At 44.1% G+C, this 26,842-nt stretch overlaps 1 protein-coding gene across 3 annotated transcripts; it reads left to right on the forward strand.

Annotated features, from left to right (window-relative positions):
• Positions 1-3,953: 3,953 nt before the first annotated feature.
• LOC149350233 (MPN domain-containing protein) lies at positions 3,954-25,408 on the forward strand. 3 transcript variants are annotated; one of them, XM_089579214.1, is made up of 15 exons: positions 3,954-4,008; positions 4,113-4,210; positions 4,833-5,018; positions 6,565-6,711; positions 9,136-9,204; positions 9,632-9,690; positions 9,789-9,808; positions 10,076-10,163; positions 10,292-10,388; positions 11,770-11,842; positions 12,433-12,509; positions 12,633-12,804; positions 15,732-15,802; positions 18,514-18,603; positions 23,751-25,408. In XM_089579214.1, the coding sequence occupies exons 3-15, from the start codon at positions 4,836-4,838 to the stop codon at positions 23,958-23,960; spliced, it is 1,356 nt and encodes a 451-aa protein (XP_089435340.1). In that variant the 5' UTR covers positions 3,954-4,008; positions 4,113-4,210; positions 4,833-4,835; the 3' UTR covers positions 23,961-25,408. The 3 variants fall into 3 exon arrangements, with proteins under 3 accessions (XP_089435340.1, XP_089435339.1, XP_089435341.1); XM_089579213.1 differs by having other exon boundaries at positions 3,957-4,008; positions 4,095-4,210; XM_089579215.1 differs by lacking the exon at positions 3,954-4,008 and having other exon boundaries at positions 4,015-4,210.
• The last annotated feature ends 1,434 nt before the right edge of the window (positions 25,409-26,842 follow it).

Here is a 26,842-nt window from a genome sequence, read left to right on the forward strand (position 1 = left end):
TTTGGACGCGCTTATGTGAACCACAACGTCGGCATCTCACCAGATAGCAGTCGCGACCTCGCTCCGGTTCGATCAAAACATAATTTGGCAAAGGGGTCACTGCAAAGTCGACTGCCTGGTGTAGGTTTCCACGCCATTCAACTCAACTCAACTTTCTTAAATTTACCCCTCGTTGATGGCATATCTCGGGGCTCAGAGCGCGGGAACACGCATCACAATAAAGCGAAGCGTTAGCAACGCTAGCGCAACGGAACTACACAGAGCTGAGCAGACGAGGCTCCGTGCGTGTTGCGCGTAGCGACACCCTGTCGTCTGCTAGAATCGTCCCATTGCAATGCAAACGACTCTTCTCTTTGAAACGTTTTTCCCGAATACTTTGCGGGTCTCCTCATGCAGTTGACAGCGCCACAGATAGGCATTATCGTAGGAAAAGGCGAGAACGATGAAAATACGAAACGCTAAGGTGAAAACGGGAACTGAAACTGATAAACCGCGTGCTAATGCCCAAGTTCGTGCACTGCCAAAGGCTGACTTTCGGGACGCGGCCTCTTCCGGTGGCTTCACTTTCAGGCGTGCAGGCGCCATAGAGTTAATATACTTGGCAGGGTTAATATACGGTGGCTTCACTTTCAGGCAAGAAAAAGAAAAATCTGGTGCCTCAGGAACTCGACGCTACACGCGTTTAAGACATGGCGGGCGTTGAGCACAAAGGAACAAAAACAATCATATCAGTCAATCCAAACAGTAAGGCTGAAATAACTTGGCCTCAGCTTCTCCAGGCCGACGTTTTCTGTTCATAAATCGCTCAATGTCGGCACTGCACAGCCGACCACCGTGGGCCAACGCCCTGCAAATTTAACTTCGATGAATTGGAATAAGCCTTGTAGATGTAGTTCGAGCACGCACGCCGAAATGCTGCTGTCGCGAACACAAAAACAAGTGTGAACAGATAAGCGCCCCAGGGAGCCTAGCTGATCCTTGTGACAGGCGCAAGTGCGCATTTATGTTCTAAAAACGGAGTTTTGGCACGTGGTAAATGTCACGAGGATTAGTGAAATCCGGGAAGCGCTCTAAGTTGCCGACGAAGACGCTTTCATACACCCGCCATCGCTATCACTCATCAGGCCGGAAATTATGTTCACCGCGGTGGCTCAGTGGCTCATTTCAAGAAGTGAGACAGTTGTGTCTTTCCTTTCCTCCAAAACAAATTTTCATTCGCAGGTAGTCCCGGGAAAATTAACGCACCAGATGGACGTGCGCATGGGCATGGATGACATCCCCCTCACAAGGATTATAGAATGCCCCAGAAAGCTGGTGCAGTCGAACCACGGAGCGCTGCTACATGGGCAGCTTCTCGGCGCAAGAAGTCGATTGCAAGAAGCTCAGCTTCAATACCGCTGGAACGCAACAACAAATATGGAATCAGGCGCCGATTCAACGCGCATAGTTCCGTAGACAACGGCAGGTCAGCGCGATGCATCATGCGTGTTATGGCTGACGAGGCGCTCCAAGATGCACTGCATTTTTTAGGTTTCATCCGGTTTAACGTCCCAGAGCAGCTCAGGCTATGAGGGACGCCGTAGTGGAGGGCTGCGGGTAATTTCGACCGCGTGGGGTTCTTTAACGTGCACTGAGATCGCACAGCTAACGGGCGCACCTTTTGCGTTTCACCTCCATCGAAACGGGGCCGCCGATGTCGGGTTCGAACCCGGACACTCCAGCTCAGCAGCCGAGCGTCCTAAAAACTTCGCCACCGCGAGCTTCGATGTTAAATTAGTTATCGAAAAACGCAGACTATCATAAGCTACCTTGTGTGTGATTGTGCACAAATAGGCCATTAGCTTGCACAGGTGATTTTTTTACAGCCCAGACAGATAAATATGGAACACGCGGTAATATCTTCTACCAGCTGGAGTAGCGTCGTCCAATTTACGGAACAAAGCTTGCATCAACGAACAGACGATATCGACGAGCGAGAGAGAAGACATTATTCACACCGACGTGGACCTCGGGGCAGGGGCTCAGCCAGGGGGAGTTTCTCCCTCTTGACGGCTCTCCTGCGCCGTGACCGCAGAGAAGGTCTTGGAATAAGCCTCCTCCGCCAGGCGTAGGACGATCTTTCATACATCCGCATTTGGGCTGCGGATGTAGGACTCACAGGCAAATTGATCAAGGGGATCAGTCTGTTTAGCTCCCAGAGATTCGGGGCATTGCCAGATTAGATGATCTTGACTCAGAGGTGCGTTGCAGAGATATACAAACCTCTGGGTCGCCTGTAAGCTCATTATGCAGAGTAACATAAAGGAAGAAACGATTGGCCTGAATTTTTCGCCAGGCCCTACATTCCGAGGGTGTTAGGGACCTATCTGGTGATGGAGATCTTTCTGCCTAGTCTGGGAGTCTCAGAGAGCTCCTTTTAGGTGATGAGAGGGTCTTTGTCTCCGGGTAGCGGGGTCTCTACGGCCGCTCGGGTACACATACATCTCGAGCGAGGCGATGGGCAGCCTCATTGCCTGGCAGACCCTCATGAGCTGGAACCCAGATGACTGAAACCTTCCGGTTTAGCGGGTGCTTCCTCAGTAGGCTGGCCGCCTGCTTGGAAATTAGGCCTTTGCCGAAGTTCCTTACAGTCGCCTTATTGTCTGAGATAATAGTTTTTGCTCCAGCACCTGTACATGCTATCGCTATCGCAGCCTATTCAGCTATTAAAGCGTGAAGCGTATTAACGGATCTAATGACCTGCTGGGAGTGGTTCTCATCTACCACTGCTATGACCGCGGCCCCTTCTAGCCCGCAGGCAGCACCGCAATAGGCTGATTCCGCAGGAGGGTCTTTCATTAGTTTGCTTTGAATAAATATTGCGCTATGCCCCATTCGTTCCTTGTCATGGATCGGGTGCATAGTCTTAGGAATCGGCGCAATTCTGAATAGTTTCCGCGTCTCAAGCTCCAGGGTTTCAGCAGCATAGGGTGGATGTCCTGACGGAAGCCGTAGTTCTTGTATTATTTTTCGGCCCGCTACAGTGGAGTTGAGCCGCCAGGTCTGCGCCCCCTTGACCACTCTGGCAGTCTCTTCCCAGGTATTATGCGTTCCCATAGCTAGAAGCTTCTCTGTCGAGGAGTTGGGGCGGATGCCTAAAGCCCTTCTGAATGACGAACGATTGATTGTAAAACATTTTATTCGCCGGGAAGAGCTTGGCAAGAGGTCGCGTTAAGTGGTCGAGAGTACATAGCCCTCGACGACTTTGTCAGCCCACTCCACCGCCAAAACTTGCGTTCTGGGGTCAGAGCTAGCCAGCACGGTCTCCCACCGCTCGAGAGAAGGAGCTGTAACTAGATCACCCGGAGGTGGCTCTATTTTGCAGTCCCACAGGATGTGATCGTAGGTAGCACGTTGGCCACAGTGTTTGCAGTTTGGGTTGTAAAGATCTGGATAAATGCGCGCGAGGAGACATCGGCCTACAGACCGTCATGTGAAATTCCCGCCTTCTCTCTGTCTCACGTTCGGGGCGCCCCCTGTCCACGAGCGATGGTTGGACGAGTTGGACTTTGCTACGCATTCTGAAAGAAAATGAAATAAATTAGAAACAATGTTACTTACAGCAAACTGAAGGAGTTGTTACATCAGTATAACGTCAGCAACTGCCCGATGTTGCTTTCATTAGTTGCTAGTTGCAAGAGTCAGTTACCAAGTGCAACCTCACCCACCTAACGTTTCTAACGCACTCGGACGATGGAAGATTTTTATATTTTCTTCAATATTGCTTCGAGTAATTGTTTCTGTAGAGCACTTCCAGCAGTTTGTCAACGATAGAGCATGCGCAGGAGGCTCCTGCGTACAGCGTACACAACACAGCGTCAGCAAAACAATGTAAGGCAGCGCCGCGGCGCGGTGTCAAGATAGAGTGGAGAGGATAACAGTATAGCAGGCAGTGAACAAAGCGGAGGAGGCGCTGTTGCCGTTGCCCGCTGTAACGTTGCCGGCGGGTTGCCGTGGCGGTCGTTGCCGGTAAGGCTGCTTCGAAGCGTGTACTCGTGTTGTCTGATTTTAACAAAGCTTATTTGAGCAGGCATCTGATTGTGTTCTTTATTTAGACGTCTTGATCGGCGCAGGGAAAAGTGGGAGATGACCGTCTTATTCGTCTTGGGAGCTTGAATGAAACAGTGCCAATGGTTAGCCCACATCCATCTGTAGTTTTCTTTGTTGTAAGGTGAGTAGACGTTTCGGTGTATTTTCGCTACGTAGGTACGTGTATTGGACGTGAGTGGCCCCAACCAATCGCTTTGTGTTTATCTCTGAAGCTAGGGTATTTAATTTTGTGGTGTCATCTCAGTGTATTTGGCTGTCTTAATTTCGAGTGTTGCGCAGTACCGATCGCTCAGATGCGCAACATGAAGCTCCTCTGCCAATTTAGTACAGCTCGCGCACAACAGCATGAAGTAGCAGAAAGTTCTGGGTATTGTAAAGACCAACTGCCAAGTTGACCTCGCGGTTTACGCTTGCCAAGACGACGACTTGAAAAAGTGTTTAGGAGGAGTAGGCGTGTTCCCCTATTTTTTGTTCCTTGTTTTTGCTTATTAATAAGTTAAGCGCCTTGAAACATCTGACGAGCCTGTAACAGCGGGATGGGATAGCGCGGCTAACGACCGTGTTTCATCATTGTAAGTGCAGTGGTGCCCCTTGCATTTTTCAAGTCACTTTTGAGGATCTAAAAAAAGGTGCGGATGTTTTTAATCAAGTTGCAACATTTTGTGCATACCTGCCTTCTAACACGTGAAGTACGCAGGTCTCAACAGTGCCATCACGTGTTACTGTGTCATTGTGCTTTACAGGCAATGTCAACAAAAATAGAGGATGAAGACTTGGATGCTGGTGAGCAGTCGGGAGATGAAGACGACGAAGAGGGCAACCTGTCCAAACGCCGGGGCGCTCACACAGGCAGGAGTGTTACATTGAGTATGCTCATGTCAGATGGCGTCCTCCAACACGGTGAAAATGTCTTATCCATTGACTATCTTGTAAGTGGAAAATATTGTTTGACAATTTGCCATTTGCTCTGTGCTTCTGTCCTTGGCTGTTAAGGCTGTCAAGTTGGTTTGCTGCTCATTGCAGTGACTTTGGTTTCAGTTATGGTCTCAACAGCTGAATTTTGATGGTGGCAAGAGGAAAATGCAATTACACAATTTGGCTTATGGTTGTTAGAAACTTTTTAGGATAGCATGCAAATATTTCATGGTAGTCTGCCTTTTGCGCAACCAATCTATGTATGTGAAATGCCTTTGCTGCATTTTATGGAAACGGTCTGGTTGGTGCAGTCGCTGGCATGTATTTGTGCACATTCAGCAGGAACTGCCATATGAGTGACGAAAACAGCTATGCGATGAGGTGACAGGACAAGAACAGCTAAGGGTGCCAAATGAACAATGATGGCAGGCTAGCAGAGGATGTAGTGTATGGTCATTAGTGATGCATATAAGCTTGGTGCTGCCACTTACTGCTTCAGCACTCTAAAGAGGCTAACAATACGGGTTGACTCGAAGTTGATACTTAAACTTGCTCATAAATGAGTAAGCCTTTGCCACGACTGATTTTCCACGACCTGCTCCAAGTGCAGTGGTATCTGCAATCGACAGCACTTGCATAAAAGACATTGCTCATATCTCTCTCTCATTTCCTTTTAGCACCACAAGGAAATGCAGAAGGCAGTCTGTTTATTGATTTATTTGTTGATTAACTGGTTGCAGTTTGTGAATGTTTAAAATGTGTTGACAATCTAATAGCTGAATTTCATCAGCCATAAAGAGCAGATATAGAGCAAAGTATACAAACCATGTTGGTAGTTCATTGTAGCTGCAAGTGAAGAGGGTGTGAGGGTGAGGGTGTTACAGTTGAAACTAAACAGCCTACAGCCCCAAGAACCCTTCTGTGCTCTACTTTCATGCTATTGCCATGTTTGCATGTCCTTCTGGGGCTTCTTTTTCTGCATTATACAGGTAGCAGAAAGTAACAGAATGCAACATAAAAGTTTTTCTTTACCCTACACAGCAATGTACGCCTTTGTCTTAACTGTGCTATAACAAGACTAGACAAAGAGGACAAGACAGGGACACTGTCACACATACCTTTCTGTCCTCCACTATATTAGTGGCAAATTGTCATCTTGGATGAATATTTTCATGGCAAGACAGGTCTACTAGTATAGTAATAAAAGAGGGTATTTATACAAAATACAATTTATTCCTTTTAACATTAAACAACCATAACTACTTTCTCAGGTTAGCACATCTTGGTTCATGCATAAAACACTTCTAGATGCTTTAGCTTTTCCTTACGTGCCTGGTCAGTTATTTTGACATTTTTGCTAGAAAAAGTGTATCTGGCCTTGATTTACTTGTAGCATACTGTGCGAGACGAAGGGAAGTAATAAGAATGCAGCAGTGGGCATGGCTGCATGTCTCCTTTTTCACCAGGTTGTGTGCCTCTGATATAGTACACATTTATTTGTCGTCTAGTTCCGTTTGGAGTATTCTTGATGTCATTTTGTTCACTTGGGTCCTTTTGCAGGGGTCAAGGTTCACTGGTGATCTGCTGAAGGACGGCAAGATCAAGTGGCGAGAGACCCAAGAAGTGTACTCTTCCCCTAGTTCCTGGGCAGTTCATTGCAAGAAGTTGCTGAATCCAGACAAAAAGTCCGGGTGTGGCTGGTCCACGGTGATGTCTCTTGCTTCCTTGTACTGAACAATATTTGTGCACTTGACGTACTTGTATTCAGCGTTGTTTTCATAGTTGTACCAGTGAGTTGGTTTACACAGAAGGTTAGTTTGCTAAAAAGGGCAGTAAAAAAAGAGGTACACTGCATTTGTCTGAATGCATGCACGTGTAGGCAGGTACTGCAAATATGTGCACGGTCTTTCATCTGATTTGAGCCTAGAGTTTAACAGGTGGTTCTTGTTGCCTGAACGAAGCTGGTTTATTCATCTTCTAAGCTATTTTAAACACACAAACGTTTTCAGTATCACCTCTTTATGGCACCAAAGAGGCCACAAGTAAATCAGTTGCCTGAAAGATAAATTCATTTGAAATATTTTTTCCGCACTTTAAGTAAGCACCTTAATCCTCACTGGCACACAAGGCTTCAGGAGCTCGCACATGCTGAACGTCACTGTGGCAACTTAGACAAGGTGTGTCAGCAGCCAGCACAGGAGGGTGACTCGGAGGCCTTTCGCAAAAATTGAAAACTTGAGGGGACACTTATGCTCCGCCTTAAGGGTACGACGTGGTAGCATTAATGGATCCCTTCAATGGCCTGGGGTCCTCTTTGCATATCAGTTCACAGGGCAGACACGGACACTGTTCTTTCTTTCGCTATCACTTAATGCTTAACTTACCCTTAAGAGTACAATATGATAGCATCAGAGATCCCTCCCGCTCTTTCTTTGTCACCTAGGTTCTGCCTGCATGCCCGTATATGCGGAATTGGTAGTCCTCTGCTGTACATTCATAGATCACGGGGAGTCTTCATATCACTCTCGGCACAGTAGTGCAGGAGTTAAGCAATGCGCCACAGTGCCAGGGGGCGCCTTTTTTAAATAAAGCCACCGGTGGGGCCTATGAGACCCAGGCTGCTCTTCCCAATTAGCCTCTTGCGACCAGTCATTAATTAATGGCCACCGTGGCATTTTTCACTCACAGTGTCGACGACGGCATCGACAGTGGATTTTCTGCAAAACGGGAGCCTTAAAACTATCGCATTAATATTTTCCATGCTTTCTTTCGAGTGCAGAGAACACTTGCAAGAAATCATGAAATTAATGTATTTTGGAGTTTCTTTTGATGTCCTACAACTTTTTTAGCATATGTGAGGTGGATAAAAGTTGATTAATTTATTTGCAGTACTTAACTGAGGTGATATGAAGTGAAAAATCATGTCTGATTGTTCAAAAAAAACCGCAAGCACAATATCTACGACATGCACCCTTGCTCACATTGTATGTATTTGCATGTGCATGCATACACAGTACTGGATGTTAAAGTGGAAGAATTTATATAATATTTATAAATGATGTTTTTGAGGTTAACAGTTGCTTTTTATTGTGGCTGATATCAGGAAACGGGTAAATCATATTAATTAGTAAACTTGTTAACTAAAATCTACTTGTTCACTATTGGACTTCAGTTTGCCATGTCAGTGTTTTAAACTTTAGTAAATGGCATATCAGTTTTTACATCATGCAAGTATGTTTCTGCTACAATACAAAGAATTTTGTGGGTGTTTGAAACCGAAGCTGGGCATCCAAAAAGTGCCAGTAGCCATTGTGCTTTCTGCGTGCATTCTTTGACCGCCCATTTTCGGTTTTTGCAATGGCAAGGTTTTGGCTGGTATTGTCACTTTCAATTGCTTGAGCTGTGGCATATGTGCCATTCCTGCTGTTTTAAAATAAATTTTGATCATCTGGCTTGAGCAGGCTGTAAAATTCTTTTTTTTTTTATTTTATATTTACTGTACAGTCCCGAGTTAAATATATTGGTACGTTGACGTCATCAGAGCAGCGAAAATTGCACCATGCGTCTGGCGCGGCGCTGTGCTTTGTGAACACACCTGGCACTGTTCTAGGCGTGTTCGTGACCGCATCGCCTAGCGTTGCTATCTGCCGCTCTGGTAACACGTCACTAGTACTATTCTTTCTACTCATGACTGTACATTGCACGAGATTCAATAGCGAAAACTTCAAGCGAGGCCTGAAACAGGCACAATTTTTTAGCCATTGTTTGTGCCTTTTCTTCACAGTTTTTGGTGTACTTCATGCACGATTCTTCAGAGCGTGCATTGTTATGCCCAAGGCTAACATGATGAGATTTTCGCGGTGTTGTGCCTGCAGCATAATTTAATTGAGAGTCACAGTCAAGTACGGCATCTGTACTGTGCAGGCTTTGTCCCCCTTTCATGTTTCTTTGCGAAAGAAAACACACTGGTATCTTCATTTAATTGCCGTAGTAATTTTGAATTAGTATATTTTTTTGCAAAATAATTTAGTCTGCTGAAATGTGGCAAGAGAGATGTTGCCAGTTGTGACTGTGACTGTTTTAAAATGACTTGTTCAAGCTTAACTTTTCTTTGCTACATGTTCCTTTCAGATCCGGTATAAAGGAAAAAAGCTGGACTGGTACAAGGCAACTTGGTTCAGGAAGCAGAGGATAAAAAAGGTGTGATGAGCCGAGCTTGTTTTTCTTTCTCTGGTTTTCTGCTGTGGTGGCTCATTCATATTTGCTGCGATGGCGTAAACTTTATTTTTACTGTTGACTTTCTTGGTTATGTCAAGTTTTGTTGGATTACAAGAACAAACTTAGCAAGTGTAAACCAGGGTAAGCATATATAATTGTGCGCTTCATATCCACACACAAAAAGTTAAGATTAAAACAAGGTCGACAAGTTTTGCGCAGGGCTGTTCGCAAAAACCTTAGTTGTCTTGCACAGGCATGGTTTTCAATGTTGTTTCTCTCTGTAAAAACTTTCAAGCACATTTCTGATTACAAGAGAGGAGGTGTGCGAGTTTGTGACATTTTGGAGCAAAACACCTAGAATGCTCCTGGTTTGCGACTAAGCTGGAATAAATTTGCATGTTTTGTGTAGGATGACAGAGAAAATAACGTGGGGGCCAAGGTTCCAACTGGGGAGAAGACGAAGTCAGGGTAATTTTGCATATTACTTTTCTTTTGCATGCTGCTTTTGAAGCACTAGGGAGCAAAAGAGAATTGTGCTAATGTATATTTTTTTTCTTGTTCTGTAGGATCGTGATCAAGAAGCCTTGTAAGTTCCTGCACCACTATGTTATGCCTTTAATAAAAAAAATTACTGTATAATATGCAGTCTGGAAAGTTTGTGGCAAAAGAGATCTGGCAATACTGTATTTACTTAGCGTTAGTGTATGAGTAGCCGTTTATGCGGTTATACAAAAGAAGCATTTCCTTGACCAAAAATGGCATTGTTGATATATCATGCCTTCAACCATGTTAGCATCGTAGATATTCATTTCATTGCATGTTATTAACAAAATCTTTGTTGATTTATTATTAGTGGCCTACCAGAATACACCAGAGCAACCAGTGCCAAAGGAGACACTTATTCTAAGTCATGGAGCTCTCGGGACTCGCAATGTCGATTGGTATGTTTCATTTCAAGCATATGAGAATTGCACCACTGTCTTCTGTCTCTTTTTTTTTTTCCAATATGGTTCTGTGAAGTAACAAATACACTCACTGCTGCTGTATGTTTCTTTCTTTTTTTTTTCAGTGATTTGAACACGCTGGTTATCTCCACACCATTCAGCGTTCTGGACAGGATTCAGCCGTTCACTCTGACTATATCTACAAACTGCTTGCTGCTTATTGTTAGTATAGTTTGCACTGTTGTACTAAAATGGTGGTTAGAGTTAAAGGGACCAGACGTTGGCCAAAACTTGTCATAATATTATGGCGGAAATGATAAAAGCGTGCCTCAAACTGTAAGAATTGAGCACTGCAATATCAAAGAAAGGAGTATTTATAATTTTAATTGGAATTGAAAAATCGCATAAAAAGCCGTCTTGTGGCGAAACCTGCCTATATCAAAGTAGTCCGCTACGTGACCACGTACATCTTGGTATAATATCGCTAAGTTATATTAAGTGCTCAGTGTCTTATTTTTTTGGAATTGTTCGTTATGTTTTATTCTAGTTTACACTCTCTCCAGTGTTCCATCGATGACCATGCGCTTTTAGCTTTTGTTACTAGATGGCACCACAATGTTTTGAATTTCTTGGATGGAGCAGCAGCCAGTCTACTAAAATTTCGGTCACTGAAAGTTTCCTTACAGCTTATACTATAAAAACGTTGCGAAATGCAGCATTGGGTCCTTAAAATTGAGTGTTTCGTCCCTTTAAGGAATATTGTGATGGCGAGGAGCTTTTTGTGTTAGTTATGTCAGTTTATTAATGTGAAAACATTATTAGCCCCATTAGGCGAAATTCCGTCTCTGACCAGCATTGTCGTTGTGGCCGAGAGATGGTTCCAAAAAAATGACGTCATTAAGCCGTCTCCAAGCGAGGCTCTCACGCGTTGCGCTGATAGATGGCACATGCATTAGGGTGACATCGCGGCTCTGACTCGGCATGCGGGCGATTCCACTCCGCCTCCGAATCGTGGGGGAGGCCGACAGGTGAGGAGGAAAAGCAGCATGCACATAGTGACATCGTCTGATCAATCAACCTGAGTTGGAGCCAGGATGGGATCGTCTGTGTGCAAGGCCTCTCTCTCCGTGGCCTCTCATCTATGCTATGTGCTGCAATGTGCTTGGCCTTGACTAGAGTCACTGCGTGCAGCTCAGAACATATGCCGGTCTTTGTGCACAACAAACTACGCAGACGAACCATCGAACTTTTGTGGAAGAAACTCGGCTGTGCAAAAACTAATGCATTTGCATTCCCATACATAAGCAGTCATAAGTGTCTCGACCGAATTTTTTTTTCATAGCACGTTCTGACTACATCTGTTTAGGGTCTGCATGTACCACTTACACTTTTTCTATAGGCATATTAATTTTGGCATTCAAAGGATTGTAAATTTTGGATGCATCGTCATTCGAACATTTGACCCATGGGAGGTGTTTTCTCCCTGAATTTAGTTTTTTTTTTTTTTTAATGTCATACATACTTTGTTTTTCATCTTGGGGACTAGGAGGCTGTTAAAAGGTTCTGTTGCAAGTAATGCTGAGTTTTATTTCTTGCATGGCAGGACTTTCACTGTCACCTGACAGAGAGTGAAGTGGTTGGGTACCTTGGAGGAACATGGGACATCGCCGCACACAGTGAGTATTTCTTCCTTAGAATTTTATGGAGGAGAGACTTCTTGCTGTCCTCTTCTTTTTTGGAACTAGCTTCTGTGCACATAGGTGAGCCTGTTTGTATGTGCAGAGAAGGTTTGTACATGTGTTTGACTGCTGTGGCAGGTCATTGAAACCAGGATATAAGAAATATTCATGGTTTCATTGAAAAGGGGACAGTATGGCATGTATGTACAAGTTATTGCTGCTAATTATTTTGTCAAAGCCTTGAGAGCCATGGTGTATGTTGTGTGTGGTTGAAACGTCATATCATATATTGCCTTGTTTTAATTGGCATGAGTGATTGTGTAGCAGGGAGTCTTGCTGCTGGTGTCTCACTGTGTTTTTTATTAAGGTTCAGATGTTCCAACCCATAGCATATGATGAGGCACGTAGCATGCTCCTCAAAACTTCCTTGGTGATTTTCTCTGCGCATGCTGTCTGCATGCCATGTAGTGAAGCATAGGTTTCTACTATTATTGTGGTGGTGCATTTTGGGCATATTCTTCATTATGAATTAGCGCTTCTCGTTTCTCAGCTGTGTGCTTTTCTGTTATGTGATGTCATTCATGCAGACCTGTCCATACTCCAAGCATTCCCATGCAGAGGAAGACTCGGTGACAAGGAAGCTGCTCCAGCCATTGAGGAGGAGGTACCTTCAGTGCTTCTTACATTAACATTCAGTGGTCCTCTGCCTCTGTATATTTCAGAGACTGTCAGAGCTTGTGCTTTTAGAGCAGCAGATGTGATCACATCATTTTGTGCTTGCTTTCAGATTCGTGAGTCACTGGAGCAGCGCCACCTCTCAGTGGTGGGTTGGTACCACAGCCACCCAAAGGCTCCTCCACAGCCAAGCTTGCGAGACTGCAACTGTCAGCTGGACTACCAAATCACCATGAAGGGCGAGAGTGACTCTTCGTACACACCCTGTGTTGGCCTCATATGCTGTAGGTGTGCCTATGAAAACCGAAGCGCATTTTTTAGCATTCAATTTTGAAATAATAGAATTACATGTGGGGAAAGAAGCCTTTGTGTAAGCAAATTTTCTCTTTACGTCAGTCTGACATGGAGTAGTTCCTGCAAATTCTGCAAATTTATTTTAATTATCAGTTAAAATCTGCATCTCTGCAAGTCATGAATGCTTTTGTATGTCTTTTTTCAATGATGATGGCTTTTTCATTACAGTTTTAATGCATTCAGTGGTGGGAATGCTGCGCCTGTTGCGCCAATTGCCATCGGGTTAAACCTTCTGCATGCTGCTATAAATGGGTGGTTTTTGATGAAATTGCGCCAGTGTTGCACTAAAATACTGTTCCATCAGGCAAGAACCGCGAGATGAATGTGAGAAGGCGGAGGCTGTAGCCTAATGTGCATAAACATTACTCTTGTTTCTTCACTTGATGCGTGGCGAAAAAGAAGACCAATGGAACCCTGCCCTGCCCTGTTTTGCTTTCTAGCCTTTTAGCAACTAAAGTTATTACACAATGTGTATGTTTTTTAAACATCTGCCTCGGCGACACTGCCAGCATTGTCTGAAACAAACACGAGTACACACGCTAAAAGAACATTGCTTTTCATAGGCTTAAATGTTGCTAAATATTGGTCCTGCTAGATTTATCAGGCTTTTGTGCAGCACCTTCGAGCATCCCATTGGGTGAATGTATTACTGCAAGTGAGGTTTAATGCTTATTACAATTGATAGCTCGATTTCACGGGTTTCAGGGACCTCATGTTCGTTATAGTATAGTCGTCAGTTTTAGAGCTCTTGGTTTGTTTTTACTGTAGAGTGACGCTAATTTGAACTTTCAGGGCAGAAAATTGTTTCAGTTAAATTAGAGTTCAAACTAAATTAAATCACTTGTAATGATGAAGTCGTATTTCGTGGATTGGCATACAGTGACCGCGCTTAAACTGGACTTGTGAGGGCATTCAAAGTATACTGGATGTGTTATTTTTGCTACAAAGCATCTATTGGTGATTTTCACGCCTTGCTGCAGTGGCAGCACGAGCTAGTCTATGAATTATTGGCACACACAGAACCCTTTCGTATGCTCTGTTGCTTTAGTGGTTTGCCAGCACATTCAGATGTCAGAGTTTTGCTGTAAAATACAATATCTTTGGAGCTGTGTTACATGGACACCCAAACCACGCTTTAAGGGAAGGGAGGAAGGTGGGAGTAAAAGAAGAAAAAGGTGCCTTAGCGGAGGGCTCCAGAATAATTTCAACCACCTGGGGATCTTTAACCTGCACTGACATTGCACAGCACACATGTTGTGCTGTGCAATGTCAGTGCACATTAAACAGGAAGGTTTTCAGCTGTAGTAGGCTGCCTGCCAGGACCATGACGTCAGGCACTGAGTTTATATAAGTTGATTTGTCCAATTTAAAATGCCTTATGTAAATATGTGCTCTTTGTTAAAGGAGTATAGGCACCTAATTTTGGTGACATGTTTTCTTCTGTACAATGATGCGGAAGACACTAATATGCATGAATCACCATGTGGTATTCGCCTACGACTGCTAAACAACTTCTAATCGAATTTTTCTGTCATGCTGTTTCGGTTTTGGTTTCAATAGCCAAACAATGGCTGTGACATCAAAGAGAGGTTATAGGTCACATGAGGCATAGAAAAACTGCAATTTAATCACTGCTTCATCATTTTAATTAACTACAGTGCTGAAGCCAGTCTTCCTTAAGAGGCCGGAATGACATCGTATGTAGAAGCACCGATTATAGTGCAGTTTTTCATGCCTCACGTGATGACCTGTAACCTCTCTTTGACGTCACAATCATCATTCGTCTGTTGAAAACGAAACCGAAAGAGCAGGAGAAACAAATTCGATTGTAAATTAATTCGCAGTCGTAAGAGGATACCACGTGGTAATCTACAATATAATAATGCCTTACGCTTCATTACAAAGAAGAAAACACAAATCCAAAAGTTAGGTGTCTATCCTCCTTTAACGAACATCGCTGAGCACGCATGATTAACGGCCGCATATCAAGCGCGAAGGGTTTGGAACAATGCTGTTTCTATAATGGCAGACCTTATTACGACACGTGTGTGGCATTATATTGTTCCTTTGTTATTCATAAAGAGCAGAGGAGTGATTTTGATTCATTCAGATTCAATTTCATTCAGATTGTTTCTGCCCTTATTGCCTATGTCACTGTCATTGGAATCAGTCATTCGGATGTGTGGTCAGTGTGAATAGAATAGAATCTGACTAAAAAAAATTCAATCATAACGGCCTTATACTCATTACGTGCATTTCATTCACTACTTACAAATAAACTCAAAACACAAGGCTTGGTGAACTGTTTTAAGAAACACAGCACTGGAAGAGGCGACCTCATTGTTCTAATGGGGTATTGGTTAATCCTCTTTCATAAGAATCTTCCGAAACCTCTGTTCAGAATGAAAAAAGTGCAATGACTACATGGAAGGGAAAAGAGAACATTGGATAATATTGTACCAAAAGTACGCCGAAGTAAGAGTTATTTCTGGTCTGAAATTTCGTTTAAATGCAGTCCATATTTATGCAGAGCACATTTAGCGCACAACATGGTTTACACTTGAGACAATCACCGAAATAGTTGCATATGCCTGAGGAACTCATCTTAAACAGGACTGTACTCCCCCAAAACAACTCTTTTTGTTCATAGGAGAAAGTAGTGTGGGTGTCAAGTACCAGTGGTCACTCACCATGTTCTTTTTCTTTACTTTGGATGATGCCAATTTTGGACCATTGGGAATTTATTGCCCGAACCACAAAAGTAGTTTGTGAGAAATGACGATATTCAAAACAGGATAACACAAGTTATGAGTAAGTACATGGGCAGCAGCTGATAAGTTTTTGTTCTTTATTTCAGCGCCCTATGTGAAAGATGAGTCCTGTGTAGATGCGAAGTACCTGGCATACTGGGTCATGCCTCCACCAGATGTAAGTTGTCACCACTTGTGCTAAAAAGCTTCCGAAATGGTTGTCAAAAAAAAAAAACTGGTAATGGGCTTTCAGAGCACTCTTGAGGTGAATCACAGGTAACTGGGACACCTATCAGTTGCTACCAAGAGGTAGGATGTCTAACATGAGCTTCCGTGCCTGGCATTTATATATTACTGTTGCTAAAGAGACGTGTATAAAAATATTGCCGCATTTGATCTTTCCTTGTGATGACAGTAACAAGGGCAAAACCGGAGGTTTTTACTGGAATTTGTTTTAAATTGGCAAAGAAAGTTGGGACAGAGCTGAAGACAATGCTGTGCTGTATTCAAACTTCATAGCTCTCCATGTAGTCCGGCTGCACTGCCTGGAGTAGATATGTACTACACTTTATGAGTAGGAGTGAGCACAGTGTAGCGAGGGCCTCGGTTCTGGCAGCCTTGACGCCATAGGAAGCATAAGAGGGTTCTCACACAGCTTCCACCCTCGTCGTTCGATGACGTTCTACGTCACATCAGCGGTAACTCGGGACGTGCTACGTCCGCCGCTTAAGAACGTGGGTGGCGCTGATGAACACTCTTATTATTTATTTGTTATCTGTAAACATAAATACCCCCGAAAGCAGAAGATTTGACAGCCGTCGCCGTAGCTCAGAGGTAGAGCACTGGACGCGTAATTTGGAAGTCGTGGGTTCGGATTCCACCGGCGGCATCTGGTTGTTTTTTCTTCTGCTTTTCTAATCAATTAGCTTTAAGCGATGAGATATTCAGTAATATTCTAAATCGAACAACAGCACAAAATAAATAAATTAAAAAAGAAATCCTCTCGGTCCCTTGGTTTCTGTGGCTGTTGGCTTCTCTCACACAGTGTAGAAAGTTATACATGCTGAAGGAAACTCCAAACGTCAAAATTTTTTTCCTCTTGCAACTATTCATCATTCCTTGCATGGTTTATGCCTGCTTTTTTGTTATTTCATAAAATGTTTTGAAAAGCCAGACTGTCACTGTGCTGACAGTGACATTGCAACTGGCAAAAAATGGTTGCTGTTATCTGTGGCTGATACCATTGGCCTTACAGGTTTTTTTAAACCACTTTCATGCTTTAAACTTTGGTTTTAATGTAACCAGTGCATCTCAGTTAATGTCACACTCATTAATGCCACTGCCTACCACCTAGGTGGTGGTAGCTGCGGGCAGTCGCCACCACATCTGTAATGGCAGGGTTTGCAAATGTAATGTCTGTAATGTCAGGGGTGCAAAACAACCAATTTCAATTTGCTGGGAGTCCTCTGTAGTGGCTCAGCAGCCTTGGCATTGGCCAAGTCCAAGGTTTCAGGATAAAATCCTCGCCACAGTGAGCGGATTTTAGTGGAGGCCCACATTCTGTTTAATGTCAGCACATGTTGAAGAACCCCCAGTGGTTAAAATTGATCCAAAGTTGCCCACTCTAGCATCTTCTGTAGCCCACATGTAGCTCCAGAACATTAAACCCTATAATACTGTGCCATTAATTTACCATGCTATTATTTTCACGATAAGAATGTTTATTTAATTATTATTCATCTATATGCACTAAAATTCTGACAAGATTCTATGCTGCCAGCATTACATTCTTAAGGGGGGACACTGGTCTTAGACCTATTTTCCTTATTTTTAGTCTAATCCTAATGAAACTGTGCCACCTTGCTCAGTTTTTTATACCGATTTCAACAATGAAATTACCTTTCTCATAAATTGGTTGGTTCACAAGATTATTAATTTTAATTAGTCATTCATCAGTACCTCTGTGCAAAAAAAACTCCTCAATAAAAAATTATTTTTAATCTATGGCTACGTAGTATGGTGAGTAGAGAGTGCAATAATCAAAACCACTTTTCCGTTTTACCCTCATTAGTAATTTCACAGCACTTGGGATATCACTGTTCAAGGTATGAATGTAATGAACCGATAAACTCTGCGAAATTTTAAATTTTTGAAGTGCAGTTGAACAAATCTGCTTCGTTTAATGCACATACTATGCCTTCAGCTTCCCTTAACAAACAATGTGACATCTCTATCTGTCCTAGATGTTGAAATATCGACATACTAAGACAGCCAGCTGTCCACAATTTCCATGCCATTAAATTGTCTGCTCCTGCATAAATTCAGCCCACACGATGATCTGAATTTAATATTATGCTCAAAATGATGATTTCTTGAAGGAGAAAATTGGTACAGTTGGAAAATAATAGGAGTAGATTCCACAAATGTCATTTCTTGAAAATCAGTTTTTTGGTCTCAAAAACCAGTGTCCCCCCTTAAATAAAAACTGGCCATTCCAGCGTTTGCTTAGCAAGAACTTTTCATTAATAAATATAATACTTTCTGTGCAAGAAAATTCTCTCTCACTTAGAACAGAGGTGATGAGAATAATAAATTTCTTTTGTACAGTGGCTTACATGCTGGCCAAAAACTAGCAAGGGATGTAGGTGCATTACACACAATGTTAAGGAAGGAAATTTTGGGGGGTAACTGCGTATTTACTGGTTGCAAAGCACACTGTGGTGTGAACTGTTCGCAGAATGTTCAGCCATAGCTAGAGGTCTTCAAAATAATGTGTGAAATGCTTGAACTGTTATGGATAAAATAGGGAAGCATTTTAAATACTGCTGTTTGCTGCAGTCAATAGCAGTTCATTTTGTTCTTGCTCATCTTGCTCTTCTTTGGTTACAGCACAGGCCAAATGAATATGGGAGGCCGATGCAGATGATGTACAATGTTGCCCAAGACTCCTTCCTGACTCAAGATTTGTTAATGGAAATGGTAAGTTATGTAATGTCATCTCAGTGGAACACAAATTGACATTTGTTCACCAGATAATTGGACCCCAGCTGTTCAGTGTTTTAGCAGCTTATACCCCTGTCAAGCGGGCAAGTTAAGTGCACTTACGGGAAGTGCGCTTCGGCATCCCGAGTGACACTTTGGGCTACGCGGTGCTAAACGGAAAAGCATAGTAAAAAAAAATGGCGACAGAAAATGAGCGGAATTTCTGAACAGGACAATGGAAAAGAAAAAAGACTCATAATATTTGATTGCTTAACGTGATAGCGCAAATAAAACGAGGTTCAACAGTTTTTAGCGATGAAAAAAATGAAAATAGAAGAAAAGCCAAGACCAGCCAAGACTATCCAGAATTTTGACAACAAACAAGGTGGCGGCGGGCAGCAATGCTGCATCTGTTCACGTTTACTTGTTTCGTTGCTTCGCTTATAGCTATAACCAAGGAACTTTTTTTCTGAAAACAGTGTTATAGCACGTAAAATAAAGTTGTAAGTACTTTTTATGCACTATAAATTTTGTACATTGGAACCGCTGGCGTCGAGGCTACGCACTCGACCAGCAAAGTGTGGTCCGTGAACGCACTCTCAGCGGAGTGCACCCTTCTGCGAGTGACAATCCACTTGCGTCGTTTAGATGCGGCAAAGTGTACTTACAGCGAAGTACACTCTCCTTAAGTGCACTTAACTTGCCCGCTTGACAGGGGTGTTACTCTTGCTGTGCTTCTGATTAGTGATTTTTGGGGAAAGGAAATGCGCAGTAACAGTCTCACTACTTAGTGGACACCTCAACCGTGCTGTAAGGTAATGGAGGAAGAAAGAGAGAAAGGGATGCCATAGTGGAGGTCTCTGGAATAATTTTGACCACCTGGGGATCTTTAACATGCACTGACATCGTACAGCACACGGGCGTCTTTTGCATTTTGCCTCCATCAAAACATGGCCGCTGCAGGCGAGTTCGAGCCTGGGTACTCCGGCTCAGTAGCGGAGTGTCCTAACCACTGAGCCACTGCTACTGAGGCAGCACAGCTGCACTGATTGCATTATTCGAACACTTGCACAAATTTATGTGAAATTTGTTTGATTACACAGCTTAAAAACCTAGGGGCCTTCTTAGCCACATTCTTGAAGAAGAAAATACAATAGTGTTTAGGTTGCTGGCTGTAGGGGCTACAATGATTGTCTAATGTTCTTGTGATTTTCCCACCAAAACTCCAGTTGGAACAGGTTCTGTTGCTTTTATATTGTATGCAGGATTAATCATCTTCTAGAATGCTCCAGTGCCTTCCATTAGATTTTCTTGTGGGATTATACAGTCAACGACCGATTTTTCGGACTCTCTAGTTACCGCGGAAATGGCCAAAAAATCGGGCAATCCGGAAAATCTAATTTCACCGAAAAAATCACGAACTTATTACCAATATGCCGGGGGAGGCGGCCAGTTGTATTGCACGCATTCTAAAGCTCCTCATGACTATATTTCGCCGCGCAACATACCGTATAAACGCGTATAAGGGCCGCACTTTTTTTTTTTTTTCAGATTCGAGGGCCAATTTTCGGGGTGCAGCCCATACATGCGATGTGCAAATTTTTTTTTAAGTAAAAACACACCAACCAGGCAATGAGCAACATTTATTCTACGTTCAGTTGTCACTCACGGATTATTTTGACTCTTGAGCTGGTGCTGTGCTCTGGTGCACGCTCATCCCAAAAGATTGGTTTTGGTTTTGTGGGGTTTAACGTCCCAAAGCGACTAAGGCTATGAGAGACGCCGTAGTGAAGGGCTCCGGAAATTTCGACCACCTGGGGTTCTTTAACGTGCACTGACATCGCACAGTACACGGGCCTCTAGAATTTCTCCTCCAAAGAAATTCTAGCCGCCGCGGCCTGGATCGAACCCGCGTCTTTTGGGTCAGCAGCCGAGCACCATAGCCACTGAGCCACCGCGGCGGCTCATCCCAAAAGAAGCCGCGCAGCATGTCCGCTGTCAATGCGTAGCCGTTGTTCCGCACTTCAATCACATAAAGGATCAGCTCTTCTTCCAGTTCGGGAAGCTCACACGGCTTGCCTCGGAAAGCGCGCTTTTTGCAGCTTGTGTTCCTCTTTTGGTTGCACCATCATCGGACGCACTTCTCGGCCATGTCGAATTTTCTGCCCGCCGCACGCTTACCGTGTTCGAGAGCTAACTCCCAGCCGTGTAGCTTAAGGTGCTTGCCCATCGTGCTAAAACTGCAAAGCTCGGCGGCAGCACGCGAAAGCCGCAATTGCAACTATTACGGCAAACGCGCTAACACGCCGCAAAAAAAAAGGCTGGAGCTGGTGATACTGATGCCGATGTGAATAATGGAAAATTGCGGTGGAGAAAAAAAATGATGATGATCACGGCCTTGGGCGCCATCTATAGACGGCACATGGAAGCTCCTGTGCGCGCGCCGCGACCACTGCATTCTGCTCTGGTGGCGTGCCAAAAACGCGCTTGGATCGCGGAGGCCATGGCACGTGCGTAGCCTCCGCGATCAAGCGCACCGCAATCGTATTCGCGTTCCGTACTCAGGACGAAAGACTCAGCACAGATGAGTTCCGTAAACTCAGACTACGGTTCAAGTTCATGCGGCGGAAGACATTCAAGAACAGTACGAATTCAAAAACACGTGAGCGCAATGTGCCTACTCGCGCAGAATTTCACCGTTGCAAGTTAAGAGGCTCCCTTTAAGCTTGGATTTCGTTTTGTTTGATCAAGTTTTCGACCTCTCCTGCAGTTTGAATTAATGAGGTTCCACTGTACACATGGCGGCTTGGGTACTGGCGGTGAGTGCGAACGAGGTCCAAAAAATCAAGTGTTCAGTTGCGGTGCGTCCGAAGTTTCAAGCGCTCTTATACATTGGCTCTATGGGCCATGTCGCGGTGCCGCGGAAAATTTCCGAATAATCAAGCATGTCCGAAAAATCAGGCGTCTGAATTTTCGGTCGTTGACTGTACTAATCTGATCCACTAATCCACCTTAATTCACTATCTGGCGTTGGCCTACTTCCAAAATTTTGGGGGTACTTAGGAATTTTGGGGAGTGGATCAACTTCCACACTTAGGGTCTGCACATTTTTCAACTTTGGTGGTGCCCTATGATCAGTCCACTGGTGGTCGCAGGGTGTTGATGGACGTCACGACCCTCTCAATCGCATTCATAGGTCACAGGGAGTTCTCATACCCCTACTGGCTGCCGCAGTGGTGGAGCGGTTAAGTGATGTGCCACTGCTCCAACAGATGGCTGTTTTATAAACAGCTACCGTTGAGGCTTGCGATACCCGGTTTGTTTTTCCCGAGCTCCAGAAAGGGTCATGCGCAGCGTCACTGTGGGCAACTGCGTTGAATTTGGCAGCAGTGGGCAGGTTGCCATCTTCCACGGTGGACAGGTTGTGATAAGATCACAAGGTCCCGTCACTCTCGACCAATGAAGTTATTTCGTGGGGAATTTCAAGTTACTGGGCTCACATGACCTTGATTGACTGATCGGAAAATTTCGTTGTGGAGAAGCCGAAAATTTTTTGCGAGATGACAGCCTAAATACTATCGCACTGACACCTACAGTAGATTTGCTCCTGCTGTTCGATCTCCTTCCTGCTGCCTCATTCTTGCTGTTTCACCATCTTAGGAGCTCACTGCTGCCATTGTCTTTTAATTCTTGGGGCCTCCCTCCCGTCTTGCCAGCCTCCTTGTCATCAACTATGCCCATCCCTCTCTTACCCACCTCTCATGGCACTGACACCTTACAAACAGCTGTGCTTATGTTTTCTTTGTCCTGTCATAGCAAAACACAATTTGTTTTTATCTTATCTGCATTGTTGCTTCGCAGAGGCTTGCAGAATGCAGCCGGTCAGTATTAGCCCATAATGCGTACGAATGCTGCTTGTTTTCATTTCTGACTTTGGATGGCACTCAGCACAAAGTAGATCTTCTGGCTGTATCAAAATAGACAACTTTTGGACCTTTGTTGCCCTCCAGTTCAAGCAGCAACTCATTTATTTGGAAGACATATTTGCCTACTTTTTCGGTACAGTGGAAGGTTCGTTCATTCCTTTAGCCACACTGCAGTGTAAATGTTGAGTATGTCAAAAGCCTTGGGCATTAGATGCTTTTGTGAGCGCCACACTCATCTACTTTACAAAAATGGTTTGACTTAAACCACTTACATGCTTAAAAGGGCTACTAAATGCCAGTTCCTTGCTGCCTTCAGTGCGATTTGATTTTAGCACCATTCTGCGACTTTTTTATTGTTAGTGCGCTAGCACTTATGGTGATCATTCCCCGCATTGAGCCGTTGTGTGCTTGTCTGAAGCCGGTTTTGTGGCAGGCTGCTCACCTGCCTATCGGGTGGTGGGCAGCCTGCCCAGGTATATGTATATATATATATGTGCCTAGCAACCTGCCCACCATGCGAGGTAGCAGCTCATTTAATCGTGAGAGGCTGCTGTGGAAGAGCAACCTAGGTCACAACTCAACCCAAGCAACCAAAGTCCCACCGGTGGCGGGAAGGCTCCCAGGGATCTATGAATAGAGAATGACGGATTCCACATATATAGGCATTAACCCATTATCGCTACCCGGACATCTGCCATTCGTGAACCCTGGATCTGAACACCGGAACTTAAGATAAAACCGAACTGCTAGCACAACGAATTCGCATTTGGCCTAATTGTGCAAATCAACCACCTTTTTTTTTTTCTCATATACATTGTGCAAATTTGGCTTTTCCATGTGTTTTGGATTAGAAGGCTTGCATTCTAGTGCGACTGGTTTAAGCTAGTTAGTAGTAAGACATAGCTCATGAAATGCAATGGCACGAGAAAACAAGGACGAAAACACAGTGGACAGGGCGAGCACCAACTGCGGCCAGCTATGGCTTATGCATTTCAAATTATGCGAATGTTAACAAATCATTACTGGACCTTAAGAAGAAAAGAAAAGAATGGGAGGCTGATGCCACTCGTCAGGTGCCTGTAACTGAAAAAAAAAAAAAAAAAAGTGCCGGCTGTGTTGATATCACAACATGCTACTTTTTTTTTTTTCTGATGTATTAGAGCTAAAATTGTCACTGAGGGAAATTGCTGGACTTAGTTACTTCCCTCTATTTTCCAGCGCCTGCTGTCTGAATATTATCGTGGATCGCCGGATGCACTGAACTTCTGCAAGGACTTTGAGCCCCACAACTTGAGCTACTGGGAGAAGCTGAAACGCTCACTCACATCCAAGCTTCCTCGTGATCTGCAGGTCACAAGTGGAGACACACAGGGGCAAGCAGTTGATCACTTCTGGGAATTCGTGAAGGGCCTCATCATGCCAGTGTAGCAAGATAGGGCCCTGGGACCTTTTCAGCTGGCTTTTTGCATCTTTGTGTTGCGACTTGCTGAAACTTTTAGCCTTCAGTGAGCTGCTGTATACGCCATCTGCTGCCTATTGCAGCTATAATTTTTTAGTCTTTGAGACTTCATTGAGTAGTTAGGTTTTTACAGAGGAGGCGTGCAACCATCCGGGACAAGTCAGTTCATTTTTACAGTTGCTGTGAAAGGCAGCGGGCCTGATGCTATTGAGTGACCACACTGTAACTGCACTGCTATCGCTCTGTGGGCCACTGATTTCACTCTAGTGTACAAAGATGGTGCCGTGCTATCTGTTCACTGCAGAGACTTGCCTTGAAGCTCAGGAGGGCTCCGGGTGGCTTAGGGGCGAGTACCATTTTGCTGGTCAGTGTAAATACTTTTCAAGGGCTGATTTAGCTTATATCCATTTCATTTGTCACTGGTGTGGCATCGCTGCAGTATACATACCATGAGGACACGTGGAATGACTGACGCATAGCGTATCTTCACAACAGCTGTTTTTAGCAGTGGAGCAGGAAGCTTTCCACATTGTTCAATGTAACACATGAGTATTGTAGCTTTTTATCATTTATGCTGCTTATATGCTTTACTGCACATTTATATATGTTTTATCTGCATTTTACATGCATTTTATCTCGCGCCTACTTTTTTCTCTATTTTTATTTTAATCTTGTACAGACCTTTTGTAAAAATCTTTTGTAGAAACCTTTTTAGGACTTTTTTGTGGGAACCTTTTGCTGAAATATTTTAGATTTTTGACAGGGCTATATCACGGTGCCTATGACTTGCTACATGTATGTCATTTTTTCGTAGTGTTGAACTGTGCTTCATTTGAGAGCAATATTTCCAGACCTCTGTTTGCAATACCTTCGCTTGAGCTTTCTTTCTGGTGACAATGGTAGGCATGTTGTGCTTGCATTTCACATGTTAAATTGTCTAAAAGAAGGTCGTGATGAGAAAGGTTGCCCTAATGGAACTTTCGTTTCAGACAAGGAAGCTTGTTGCACCTTACATAAGTGAAAGTACGAGCAGTGATGTGTCAATACGTCCAACCTTCTGCCACCAGACGTACACGACACACTAAGGAACATACACTGCAGCCTATCTTTGCACGAACAAATTCATTCAAGTATAGCTTCTTCCCCCGAACCATCTCCGATTGGAACATGCTCCCAGAATCCCTTTTTCAAAATAGCAATTTTAGCAACGCATTGGAAGAACGTTTCCTTGGTTAAGTTGTCTCATTTTGTATTTTTTAATGCTATTCTTTTTATCTTCCCTTTGTTATCGCCGAATGATGCTGTGTGTTGTTTTTCGTTTTTTTTGTGTGTGTTGTTAGGTTGTTTGCCCCTCCTGCTTGGGCCACATAAGCCTGCCGTATTTTGAAATAAATAAAATAAATACCATGTACTCGTAGCTTTTTCTTTTCTTTTCTTTGTCTTTGGATAATGTGTATGCATTGAGAAAACCAAAAGCCTTGTTTGGGAAAAATGACGAGTTTTGGTGATGCTCAATATGATGCAAGAGTGCAAAGCGAAGCTTGTCCCAGGAAAAAAAAAATTCAGGGGGGTGCGATGAGGCGAAAGCCTTAAGCGCGGTGTTGCTGCTTGTGTCACTGATGTGTGGTTAAGATGTTAATTAAGTACACAATTGTTTGTGAATCTTAAATGCTGGAGACACTGGAGGGCGTTTGGGAGGCATCCATCTGATTTGACGCCTTTCTGCAAACACTCTCCAGCGTCCTAGACAAGGAGAACTACATATGAGTTGGCAGGAAGTAGCGTAGCCATTAGAACGCTCAGCTGCGGAACGGAAGGATGGTGGTTCAAATCCCATCATGCACAATGATTTTCTTTCTGGTCTGACTAGAAAAAGCGTGACACCTCTGTTGACAACCTTCTGTCGACAACGATGAGGCATTAAAAGGCTTCCGCCTTAATACAGTAAAACCTCGTCAATTCAGACTGCAAGGAACTGTAAAAAACTGTCCAAATTATCTGAAGGCCGAATTATCATGATGTCCCTAAAAAAGCTTCGAAAACCGTCCGCATCATAGTAAATTTATTTGGTAAAAAGATTTGACAAAGGATTTGTTTTTGAGACTAGAACTGTGCAGCAACGCGATTTTTCGCAGTTCCGTTAACTGTCCTATGCGTGCACACTGTCGGGAACGTCAATGCAGAAATGCTTCGAAATGGTGCAGGCCTTTGCGGCTTCTTTCACGGCGTGATGTGGCAGCTGCGAAGCTTCTGCACAAACGCTGTTGTCGCACATCTGGAGGCTTCACTGCACAAACCGCGATTAGCATGTGACAAGTGCGCACTTTTGGCTTACTGGAAGAATGAGAGAACGTTGCAGACGGAAGTGGGGAAAAGCGCGTTGGTGCAAAAATAGCGAGACACCTCCAATAAATTAAAATAACAGAGCAGCGATGTGGCAGTCTGCGTCCAAAACGGCACGCAGCTCAGCTCTACTGGCTGGCTGATGTGCTGCTGATAGCCATCATCGCCACGGGCTGGCAGCGACGCTCGGAAAGTGAAACTACTAGGTCGGACTATCTCGAGGCATAGCTTAAAGAGCCTTCCGTAGGGTACATCCGATAGTCTCCATGACTGCCATTGTGCGCACGTCAGAGGTGCATGAGCATCAGTGCACTGCGCGATTCAGACTTGAGCAATAATTGGGCAATTGATTGCTGTGTCAGTCGTGCCATGACACGGTCCCCCTTGTGAGCCTGCTAGAATTAAAACCGCTCCATAGGGCTTTAGTCCGAATTAATGAGTGTCTCATTCCACAGACATACATGACGTTCTCCAGGACCTTGCCAGGACTACGCCGCCAGTCTGATTT

The sequence above is a fragment of the Amblyomma mixtum genome, chromosome 3 (assembly GCF_055824585.1).
Source record: "Amblyomma mixtum isolate Tamu chromosome 3, ASM5582458v1, whole genome shotgun sequence".
Lineage (NCBI taxonomy): Eukaryota > Metazoa > Arthropoda > Arachnida > Ixodida > Ixodidae > Amblyomma > Amblyomma mixtum.